Source organism: Falco cherrug, chromosome 7 (genome assembly GCF_023634085.1).
Source record: "Falco cherrug isolate bFalChe1 chromosome 7, bFalChe1.pri, whole genome shotgun sequence".
Classification (NCBI taxonomy): domain Eukaryota; kingdom Metazoa; phylum Chordata; class Aves; order Falconiformes; family Falconidae; genus Falco; species Falco cherrug.
The window spans coordinates 17,985,122-17,997,570 of NC_073703.1; the positions used below are offsets into that span (position 1 = coordinate 17,985,122).

General features: G+C 38.1%; 1 protein-coding gene across 1 annotated transcript; it reads right to left on the reverse strand.

Moving 5' to 3' along the window:
* Positions 1 to 185: 185 nt before the first annotated feature.
* On the reverse strand, positions 186 to 9,880 carry DNAAF4 (dynein axonemal assembly factor 4). The gene is made up of 9 exons (XM_055717184.1): positions 9,686 to 9,880; positions 8,987 to 9,134; positions 8,462 to 8,595; positions 7,289 to 7,529; positions 6,387 to 6,532; positions 5,618 to 5,727; positions 4,810 to 4,963; positions 3,657 to 3,762; positions 186 to 2,266 (listed from the first exon to the last, which is right to left on the reverse strand). The coding sequence occupies exons 1-9, from the start codon at positions 9,806 to 9,808 to the stop codon at positions 2,157 to 2,159; spliced, it is 1,272 nt and encodes a 423-aa protein (XP_055573159.1). The 5' UTR covers positions 9,809 to 9,880; the 3' UTR covers positions 186 to 2,156.
* Between the last annotated feature and the right edge of the window lie 2,569 nt (positions 9,881 to 12,449).

Below are 12,449 nucleotides of genomic sequence, written 5' to 3' on the forward strand. Positions count from 1 at the left end.
ACCAGCATATGAGTTGAATAAGACGTATCAAAAAGGATGTAACCCATTGGAAGACACACTTCTCCCAATCAGGCCTAAACCCATAAAATTAAAACTTGTGAAACTGGTATCACAAATGTGTAACTCTAATTTTTAAAAATAATTAAGTGCAAGAGACATTGACCTCAAGGTTTATTTGTTTTAATTAAAGTATTTTCTGGTTTTAAAACTGAAAGTCAGTCTCCACATTCCTACGTCTCAGGACATAATACCATAACACATATGACTGATATGGTGTACATACTGTCAGCTTAAGTATCGAAAAGTTTAGCATCCGTTTGCTCCCAATATAATCGGATTAAACAGGCAGATATCATTTCTATTTCACAGCAGTAGAAAAAGGTGCCTGTCTACATCAAAAACAGCCTTGAGTAGCTATAACAGATCACTACAATTCAAACAGCCTATACAGATGTATACAGACTGTTCTAATAGGCTCTGGAACGAACACAGAAAATCAGGAACTTGCAATCAGCATCTGCTTCTTAGCATATTTTTTTTCCCCCACTGCCAGTGTCTCTCCTCTTTAGCCCCACCTTCCCCTCAGTAATTATAAGAAAGAAAACAGTCGTATTTTGGCAAGTATACCATTACACTCAAACGAGGCGTTAAAGCTCCTGCACTGCCCTCCTTCCAACTGCTATTAAAAAAAAAAAAAGGTATTTTCACCCCCTTCCATTGCAGCGCAGTAGGTATCTGTAGGAAAGAAGGAACAGCAGCTACCCCAGACATTTCTGGCTCACCTTCAGCACTCCTCTCAAGGCTCTAAGTAAAGCAGCTGGCAGCGATGCCCACCACCTTCTCCCTGTTCCAAGAGTACAAAAATTACACAGAGTAACATACATCTGCACAATAAATATTTTCTCCTGAAGACAGAAATCAGTCATAAATGGTATTCAGGGAACAGACTGATGTGCAAAATTCAGAAATCTGCTAAAGCTGCCACTGAAAGGAGTGTAGTTGAAACAGTCACATTTTGGATAAAATGCCTAACAAAACAGAACCATTTCAAGTCCAGTGTCTCAGGTTGTCACAAGAATACAAATACTAACATATATATAAACAATACAATTCTATATTAACATTCTTCCACTATCGAAAACAACAGGTGCAGGGCTTCAAAGCACAGTGTCATGTAATTTTACAACACTTGTAATGTTACTAGGATGGTCCCTTTTTTGAGAATCTTTAATCACACCAGTATTCATGAGATACTGGCCAATGTTAACAGAGTACAAATTAAAATGCTAGCTCAAGAAAAGTATATATTGTCATATAAATAACAACGGTTTTGATTTTTACAGAATATGCTGTACAGCCACACTGTAAGATTACTAATTGTAGTAGGATGGAAGTAGTAAGTCATATTCATTGATAGGACAACTTATCACAGGATTAATTTACCACTACACTACAATACAACACCACAGGTTTATAATTTTTCCAATTACCTTGTTCGGTCAGCCCAAACAAATGTTTCATAATAGTCTGAAAATATTCAATGTACCTTACTTAACGCTAAAAAGAATGTTCTGCACTACATAGTATCTACCTCTGTGCTTCCAGGTGGAGGTTTTCCAAATTAGATGCCTGAATTAGAGCATATATATTCACGGTCTTAGTTTCAGATACAGCAAGCACTATGAACAATAGGAAAAGAGGAAAGCATATAACCATAATCATATAACACATAACTTTTTCAGCTTTGGTGGAGAACAAGCAAAGACAAGAAGCTAACAGGTGTTGACTATATGGAGCTAGTGAAGTTGTTTGAAAATCCGTTGTCTAGATTCAGGAGATATTTCCAGGCAAATATTTCATTTAGTTATGAGTAACTTTAAATCAAGTCCCAAAAGCATGTTTTAATATTTGGCCCACCAATATTTCAGAGAAAGCAAAAACATTACAACTGTATCAAAATGATACAAAATATATCTAATCGTATTTGTTATAATACTATACTTTCCAAAAATAGTAATTCATATATCCAATCTTTTACCAATACTGTAGGTGTTCTGAGTGAAACAGAAAAATGTCTAGTTGACAACGTATTAAAGATTCCTTCTGATGCCCTCAAAAGGTGTTCCTGTCAAAAACCTCCTTTTAATTTTTTTAAATTAAGAATCCTGTGTTGTTCCTTGAATTAGGTTTCGAATCTTCTCAGCATCTTCTTCTATAGTTTTATTTTTAGGATCAATCTTGAGAGCTGCTTCATAATCCTGGAGACCTAATATAGATACATTAATAAGAATGTCAATCAATAATGCAAGAAAAGCATCCTCTTCAGCAACTAACTGGAAATAACTGCTCTCTAGTCATAGACATAAAATACTGATCTTGAGTTTCGCTGTTGAGCAAGATGAAATCAGAATTATGTTAGGTTTAACTTTTGTCAGTAAATAAATTTGTATTTTGTTTACATTATTTTACAAACCATTTTAGTGGAAACATGGCTATGTAAACATTTCCAGGTATTGGAACATGAAAACAGAACTTCATTCACGTGTGTGTGTGCCTGTGTGCGTGCATGCATGAGGGGAGTGTTCAAACGTGTTCAGCAGAAGAGAGAAAAATTGAGTCACAGAATGAAAGTGCATGAAAACAAAACAAAAAAAAGACATGAACTGTGAATACTAGAGTTTGGCGGGGGGTGGGGGGGGTGGGGGTGGGGGGAGGGGAGGCCGGAAAGCAAGCCATGAGTACAGGAAGTAAAATAAAATCTTGTTCTCTTTTTTCTAAGGTTTCCAAGTGCAAATAAAGCTGTAAGGGAATGACAAAGCGATTTATAGGTAGAAAAAGGTAAACAATGGGAAAAAGCTTAGTATTTCAACACTGCTGTTTTGAATATACTTCACTTTCTGTTATCGACTTCCACTTGCAAATTTGCCTTACAAAACTAAACTGATAGTCTTGGAGAACTCAGTAAGGACACTTAATTTAGGTATTTTCTTGATGAAACATTTTGCTCATCAATACAGGTTTCATACATCATGTCACAAAGATACATTTACTAAGCACTTCACAAGCAAATATTATAGAAATATTTTAGTTAGTTTGTTCTATAATTGGAAACACTGTAAATATAATCTCAAGACCAACAAAACATTGCTTCATGAAGAGCAAAATTAGCACAACCTAGTTTTATATCAGTTTGCATCCTACATCTGAATGCTTCCCAATGCAAATACCTCATCTCTGACCTTCCAGTCATTCCTCACTAATACATGCCATGGCCGCCAAGCTGCTATGGTCAATAGCTGGCCATTACATACGGAAAGACTGACCCAGCAGATCAAACAGAGGATATGCAACTTGCTAAAGCCTTTTCCTCAACGTAAAAACTAATTGATACTCTTTAATTTAAGGGTACAATTTATTTTCTGAAAACGTGTAAAGATTTTTCAAGTGCAATTGTAATTAGCCAGTAAATAAATAATAATAATAATAAATTAAGGAATATGGTATAAAGGTTCATAACAAAGAGACATAGATTGTTTGGCCTCCTTTGACATTCCTCCTGAAATAATAAAGGTGTGAGCATTCTCATTGAGCTAAACTGAATTACTGTCACGTCACCATAAATTCATGTGCATGTTTTCACAAGATCAAGGTCTCACCTTCAGTATATAATTGCAGCTGACAAAATGCTGTTCCACGTCTCACATACGCTTTCACTCGAGCATTCTCATTATCGGGAACAGGTGGTGTCAATAGTTCTAGCGCCTTTACAAATGAAAACACCCGGTATCTTTAGCGGTAAATTTTTCATTATAGTGTTTTTCTGATTTACACACACTTCTCTCACCTAATTACTATTATTATACAGCAACATAATAACTATTCAAATAGAAATAGAAAATAACTATTCAAATTTAACTATATGGCTTGTGAATCTATTCATCAAGATTTATATCTGTCACACCACATTTTGCTAAATACAGTTTCATTGCCATGGCTAAAAATGGACAAATACTGCAATAAATGTTTATTGCAGTCAAATAATGTATTCTGTCTTCATACACGATACTGCATACCATGCCACAAAAAAAAAGCAAACAAAAAAAAAAACAACCCAAAAAACCAAAACCCCAGCCCTATAAAAGCACCTGTGTTGTTGTAGTCACTAGAAAAAAACAAGTTTCAAGCCTCAAGTACTTACTAGTTCAAAGAATAATAATTATGGGAAAACTTTCTCCAGATTATTCAGGTGCCATTCAAGATCACTCCTCTCTCATTGCACAAATAACAGCTGCTAAAACATCCAGATGATACAGCCCTCCTTTAAAAATGTCTGGTTTGTTGAGTTTTGGTTGTTGGGGTTTTTTATTAAGGTATTTCTCATTACTACCACCCTTTTTTTTTTAAGTTCCCACCAAACGAAGAACACCACAACATAATACAAAAGGTATCTGTATTTTCTTTCTTTTCAGTTCAAAGTTGTCTTTTTTTTTTCAAGTGTATATATTGCTGCAATATTTTACCTGTAAAGAAATGTGTACTGAGTCAACATACGGCCATTCATCCCAAACGTGTGGAAGCACGGTTTGGGGGGTTTTGTTGTTGGTTTGGTTTGGTTTAAATCTGTGAAAGTTCATTAATTAATCACTATCAAATTTTAATATTTCACCATGGCTTCATTATATCAATTCTGAACTTAAAAATTTTGAATTGCACTAGCGAGGCTTCACAGATCTGCTTGAAACAGAAGCATCACAGTAGTAAATCACAATCATATATAAGACGACAGTCTGAGAGCCCATATATTTATACCTTCGAGGAATCCTCAATAGCTTTATGCAAATTTCTCAGTTTAAGGTGGCAAGCAGCACGATTCAGGTACAGTAGGGGAAGCTTATTGTTTAGCCGCACTGCGAGGTTATACGCGTTTACAGCTGCAAGATAGTTGCCCGTTGCAAACATTTTGCTAAGTTTAAAACAAAAAGCAAAACATGCACTTTAAACAAGGTGATAAATCACAAAATAAATACCTACTTCTTGTTAACAATTTGTTTTCAAAAATTTGTGGTTTTAGCAGCTTCTCCTTGGAAATGGCCATTGATAGCTTTTTCTGAGAACAACACAGCTGAAGTTCAGTCAGACTTGATGCTGACAATATAGCATACAGACACACAATAAAAATAGTCACTGCTCAAAACCAATGAAGAACAGTAAGAGCTGGACATGTCCATGAGACACAGGACTAATTTTGAAAGCTGTATAAATATACCAATATTATTATCAAATTCCTGAAGCTGGTTTTAGACAGATGTTTAACCTCTCAATAGAAAGGAAAAATTAAAGGAAATCCACCCAGGTATAATATTGCACTGAATTAACTGTCCTCATAGAAGAATCGGCATTATGTGTTCACAATGATTTTGTCCATCATGAGCTTCAGCAATTGCATCTCATGACTTTATCAGATTCAAACACCATAAGACATCAATAAATTCTCTACTACACAGACATTCACCATCTGTGTCTAGTATAAATAGAAAATATCAAAACTAAACAATAGTCGCACACTATATAACTAACATTTCATTTTAAATACATCTTCAAATGGAATCTAACTTACTTTCCTTTGTCCTTTAACCAGTCTGGGTTCTTCTCCTCTTCTTTTAAATCTTCCAGTTCAGACAAATCAGTAGTCACTGTTCTTCGAGCTTCTGCTTGTTTACATAGCCACTGCAAATATACAACATGCAAGTATTATTTCTGAAGGAAACTTCAAATCCAAAAAAGGATTTTGCTTTCATCTGTTCACTCACTCCTATGAAAAGAATTCTATTTGCCACATATTTTGAACAGAGAAAAATATGAAATAATGTCACATTTGAAAAAGTTCCAAGTTCCCCCAATTATTTTATTACTATGTGAGAAGTAAGGTTACTGCACCCCTAACTATGTTTTTGTTTGCTCACTTGTTTTGGAACTTCCAAATGCCTTTGTGTTCATTCAAAAGAACTTCAAAGTTCTGTAACTGTAAGCTTCTTTTTAAGAAGACAGAACTTAAAGAATCTTAAATATAAGAGTAAAGACATTTCAAATTTTGTACTTCGAGGAATTCAATCAATATTGCTGCCTTTTTTCTTCCCCTCTCCAAAAAAGGAACATGCTGTTTATTAATCTACACAATCACATTTGGTGAAAATAATTTTTATATAAAAGTGTTTCTTATAATTTTAATTTAAATAAGAACAGCCTTCCTTGGAAGTGAAGAATCTTGCACAGGTAAGTTTCCATATCACAGGTAACGTTTCTGTCAACTTACTGAATACACAGTAAATAATTCACCACCTTGGAAGACATAGAAGCATCATACCAAAACAGAGAATGATCCTCACCTCCTCCTCTTCTGCGACACGAGATTCTCGCAGAGCTGTAGGAAAAACTCGTGATGTAAAGTTGATTTTAATTGTAGCAGCAGATCGAGGAGCTGGTAACTGCTCTTCCTTTAAATCTTCTGAAAACATACTATAGGAACCATGACCTATGGAAAGAATTGGAGTACTGGAAATGAAAAACGAAGCAAAAGAGATTTTTCTGGTTTTCTACCAAAGTCCAAAGTACACCTAATACAGAAACTCTGCACATTTGAACTACACCTCTAACAGCTGGAGAAAGGTTTAGACTTGTTCTTTTGAAGAGTAAGTTCAAAAAATGTTTGTTCTTTCTGTATCATGACATCTATTTACTGGCTACATTATCTGTCACATATTACCTTAAACTCATCTTACACCGCTATCTCTGTCACTTACACAATTCTCCGACAGGGCAACTGCAAGACCTAAAAGTAACCTCATCAAAACATAGAAACAAAACAAAAATGAAATATTTCCTGTTGGTTTAGTTTCCTGAATTGGCTCTCTGTGTGGTCAAGATGTGGGATAGAGAGAGCAAAAGGAAACTATGCATTTCTGTGAAAACCGGCAGTTAGGTAAATTAGGGTAATATGAACTCCACCCTCAGAAAATCAGCATCACACTGTCAGAAAGGCTTTCTGGTTTGCTTTTCTAAAGCTTAGAACAAAACCCGTCCTCGTACTTCCAAGGACTTAAACAAGAGCTAAGAACTCACATGCTTTAGCTCAACAAATTGCGTGAAAATAAAGACACTAAAATAACTGCAAGGGAGAAGAATTAGTTCCTTATGGTAGAGACAAAGACAAATGATGAATTAGAAATATCTAGGAACAAAGTTACATCCACACTTTAAAGAGTGATAAAACACACTTCAATAATACAACCTCCAGTAGGTTTGAGTCCAGTCTTAGAAGTTCCTTCAGTAGGAATCCTAGCTTTGCTCATTTTCCCCTTTTCCCTCTCCTTTAACTGCTCTGCTTCTTGATGCAGTTCCCCTTCTTTTTGTACCCTCTTTTGTTTCTCAGCATCTCTTTGCTGTTTTTTCCATAACTCCAACTCCTTAGTAACCTTCCGACGCTCCTTTTCTTTCAGATCTTCAATTCTTTTTCTTTCTGCTTCTTCTAGCTGTTTGAATGCAACATGCAACATCTGATCATAACAACATGACTATGTAAAAGTTACCATTATTTTCCCAAGCAAAGCATCATGAAAGAAGCCTAAAAATTATTGGGAGAGTAAAGATTTCTGATTAGCTTTTAAAAGTCACATCAGGACCAATCAGAAATAAGTTTTACTTCTAAACAATGAAAATCCTAGCCATGTATCAACACAGATCTCTGGAATACACAGAAATGTAAAACATACAGCTTCATTTTAGTACATTATTTCTTATTTCTCCTCTTTGAGATTATTACATAGGCAGAATAGATACAACATCACTACTCAGAAAGTCACTAACTGCAGTTAATTTTGGTCCAAGTTGCATATGCAGTCTTAAAATTTCATTGTATACTTTAAAAAAATCTGTTTAAACACAAATGAAGTGACCAGACTTTTTACATACATAAAAATTTTGAAAATAAATACACATAAAATATACATAAAACACAGAATGACAGAGACACACACACACAAAAAGAAATGAACAGCAAGTCTGATAGAAAATATAACAATAAAATATAAGATTTTTTTTAAAAAACCAGTATTTTTGACAGTGCTAAATGACTAAATACTTGCGCTGATGCAAGGCCAGAAAGGATTACAGTTTTGCCACATGACTGTAGTCTCCTTTTAACTGATAAAAATCTTGAGTGCCTCACCGAAAATTTTCATTAGTATTACTAATGGAAAATGGCAACTTTTAAGTATTTTTTCTGTATCATTTTCATATTTGGTAATAAATGTGTTTTAAGTACAATTAAATAACAAGGTTCTCCACCACTGTAATAAAAATGAGTATTTTTCATATTTTTCAAGGTCCATTTAAGCAAGCAGCTGCCAGATTAGCTGGTAATTGTTTACCTGTACATGTGCTGTAGAGTCCTTTCTAACCTTACCTTCATTGTGGCCTCCAAAGCATATTTTTTGTGTTCCTGTTTTGCAACTTTTTTTGCTTCTGCCTCCTCTTTTGCCTTTTCATGAGCTTTTAGAACAGCATTCTCTCTCAGATATTGCAGTTTCTCCTTGTCAGCTTAAAAGAAAAATAATTATTTTAGTGATTTAGGCGTGAATGTCTGCCGTTACACACCATATTCATAAAAATAGGATTCCTTTAGCTACTTAGTCTAGGAAAACACAACACAGTTCAAATTCCACAAGCTTTTCTCTAAAAAAGAAAAACTCAGATTTGCTCACACACACAATGTAAGTTTTACAAAAAAATTCTTTTTGTTTTGTGCACATTAGAGCCAGTAGATGTTGTGCCTGTTTTCATACGCTTTCTATTTTTAAAATGAAGAACAATGTTTAACTTCGCAGATATCTAGCAGCAGAAATTTCACATTGCTCATTATAGCTTGCAAAGTTTTTTCACAGTTTGTGTTTCTTAACACTCAGTCTAATTTTCACATTAAGGAACTTACCATTTACTAGAGTTAGGGAATCCCACATGGCCACTTCTTTTTTATACAAAGTGAAGAAAATGATTCCATTTCCAATCTTTGCTGTGCTATTTGTGTCATCAATAGGAGCATATAAAACGGCTTCAAATAAGAAAGGAGGGATGCTTACCTATAAAAAGATAATTAATTTGAACCAATATTAAAAAGATTGAATTGAATCTCACATATTCAAAATACTCAGTACAAGCATACAGCAAACCTCAAGAAACATGTGCTATTGACAAAACGGATTTGCTTGGTATGCAGTAGGGAGGTTATGCATGTTGTGAGACCAGATAAAAAAGATTGAAAAAGTTGGTTCAGCACTGCAACAGAAGCCGTGGACCTCAAATTTAGGATTATTATTCATAGTATAAGCAGAGTGTCTAATTCAGGCCATTTACAAGAGAAAAGGCAGCTAGCACCTATTGAGTAGCATTATTAATATGGAGGAGAATCAACAGTGGCAAAGGCATTATCTCTAGTGGGACAGGTACGTAACAGCCTGCAGCATACAAAAAGAGATTGTAGCGTAACTGTTACAAAATATTATACGCTTAACGTCACGGCGTATGAAGCGTGTGCTTTTTAACAGAGCCATAAAGTAACTCCGAGCCACAGGCCCGCGGGCGCGGCACATCCCACGGCAGGGCCCGCACGCCGTGCTGCGCGGCCGCCCACCTTCAGGTACTGCTCGGTGCAGAAGATGTTGGCGGCGGTGACCCGGGCGCCGCGCAAGGGCAGCGAGAGGTACACGGCGGAGGCGGTCTGCCGCCAGCTGTACTCCCGCAGCCACACGGGCATGGCGGCCCCGTCGCTACGGCCGCGCCGCCGCCGTTGCTAGGGGCAGAAGAGCTTCCGGTGCTCTTCGAGGCCACTTCCGGCCCGCCGCACCGCCCCCGGAAGCTGCTGGCAGGGCCCACCCGCGGCTTGCGGCGGCGCCGGCCCGCGGGGGGCGGCGGGGCCGGGGAGTGACCCGGGGACCTCCCGCCGCTCCCCTGGAGCACGGCGGCAGTCGCGGAAGGGCGGCGGCCCCGGGAGCCGGCGGCAGCCCCAGCGAAGAGCGCCCCGCCGCAGCTGGCCCGCCCGCCGAACGGCGGCACAGGGTGACCGCGGCCCGCTGCGAGCCGGCGCGGCCCGGACCGCCCGCCCCCGGGGTGCCGCCTGCGGTCGCTCTTCGCCGCGCACCGCAGGGCGCACGGTAACGGCGCAGGCCGCTCGGTGATGAGCTGGCGGCCCGCCGACCGGCACGGCAAGGGCAAGGCGCTCCTGGTCTGCATCACTCCCACCTACACACGGCGGGAAGGAATGCGGCTCCGATTATCCAAATACATTTCCATAAAGAGAGACAACTATTACTTTGAGAATCTCTGATAAAAACTATTACATCTGAGGACTGATTTAGCAGGACGCTGAAACTTCCAGATGTCCTCCAAAAATAGGTCATACTGGCAGCTCCGTGCTAGTGCCTCGCAATATTGTCTTATTTCGCTGTCTTTGCCAAACACCCGGGAGGGAGCTTGCACATTGTTGCTCAACTTTCCTCAAACAAACAGTAACACTGTATCTGCCAAAATAAAGTCTAGCTTATAGAAAGCAACTGCCGCTGGGGAACATGGGTTGAAAGGCAAGCCAAACACATTTGGATAAACATTCAAGTATGTTTAAGTTCCTCAAAAGTATACAATTACTTAGAACTATTTGGAAAAGATCCAGAATCAAGGAGTCTACTCTCCCCCTTTTTCTTTCTTTTAAAATATGATGAAGAAAAATTGAGTTAAACATTGCACACATTAGCTAAGATTTCGTATGTATATCACTGAAGATTTAATTTTTATATTCTATTACATATATCCCAAAGCAATGTTCAAATGATAGTGGTTACTATTTAGTTATGTATATATATATGTATAAAAGTAGATCTCACAGAGGTTTCAAACTTTTTTTCAGAGCAAGAAATCCATTGCAACGGATATTATTCCTGGGTTGTTCTTCACCTTCAGTCACTCACATCAATATCATCTGGATGAATGCTTGCACAGAATGGAATCTGAGTACTGAATTATATTCCTCATTCCAAGAGCATTCAAAAGTACAAGAGGAAAGAGATTTAATTGAAAGTCAAAATGACTTACTTTAGGTCTTTTTGGCATGTGATTTTTTTTTTTAAACCTTGCATGACACATTTTCAGACTTACAGCAGGACCTGCACCATGGCATAAGGAGCCTTGCTGTCAGCTGCAGTGGCAAAAGAGACTTCTGTAGTTTATAGTTCTGAGCCTAGACTTACACCATGATGTCTCCATAAACAGACTGCTATCAGTCTAAGAAACTGTAAGATAAAATTAATAAGTAAATATAAGATGAGGAAAGATTCCCCGTTACCTTTATTTAATATCTCTTAGTTGTCTGTATTGCAAGACAAACTTCAGGCAAGCGCAGACAATGATGAAACAAGGAAGTTCTAAACGCCCCTTCTGTGCCATTCATTTTTTATAGACCAGTCCTCAAACTACAGCCCGCAGGCCAGATACGGCCCCCCAGGGTCCTCAATCCGGCCCCCGGTATTTACAGACCCCCCCACCCCACCCACCCCCACCCCCCCGCCGGGGGTTGGGGGGGGGAAACCAAGCAGCCGCAGATGACTGCCTGCCACTTCACCCACGCGCTGGCCCCCTGGTTAAAAAGTTTGAGGACCACTGTTATAGACCATTCTCCACTCTAAGAGATGTTATTTTTTCCTAGAAAGATTCTTACCTCACTTACACTCCTTTTACATACCCTTATCTTCCTTGCTCACCTCCAAAGCTTTCACAGTTCTACTATATTGAAAATGGAAAGGCTAAAACTGCACATAGTGGTCAAAATCCTATTTGCCTGCTTCCTAGATGAAGTAACGAAGAGTTGGTAGTTGGAGGGGATAGTGTTTTGTTTTGTTGTAAATCAGGGTGTTCCAATAGCAGCATTGGCTAAAATGACTATAATGTAACAGTAACTCAAAATCTCCTACCACTCCAGAAGGCAGCTGTAGTCATCCAGAGTGTATCCTTCAGTTTTGGAGAGTTCATTCATGGAAAACAGAAGTCTTAAGAGTTGTGGAGTGCTGGTCTTCCACCTTGGTCATCCAGGTGTCATTTTTAGTTTAATCACAGAGAATATACTGAAATGAAGCAGCTTTTTATTTATTCCTGCCAGAAAGAACATGCTATGTATACACACTTTACAAGACAGGACATAGTTATGGTTACCTGGATTTGGTGTTTTGAATTTACACAAAATAGCTCCAGTACATTAATAAAAAAGTCTATTACTTAAAAACTAGATCTCCAATGCAAAGCTATGTATTTCACTCATAGAAGACACAGTAAATGTCACTAACGTTTCTAAGTCAAAGCAGCAGATTTAGCTGCAGAAGGACACAAAAGGGACTGAGCAAGGTCTTGGA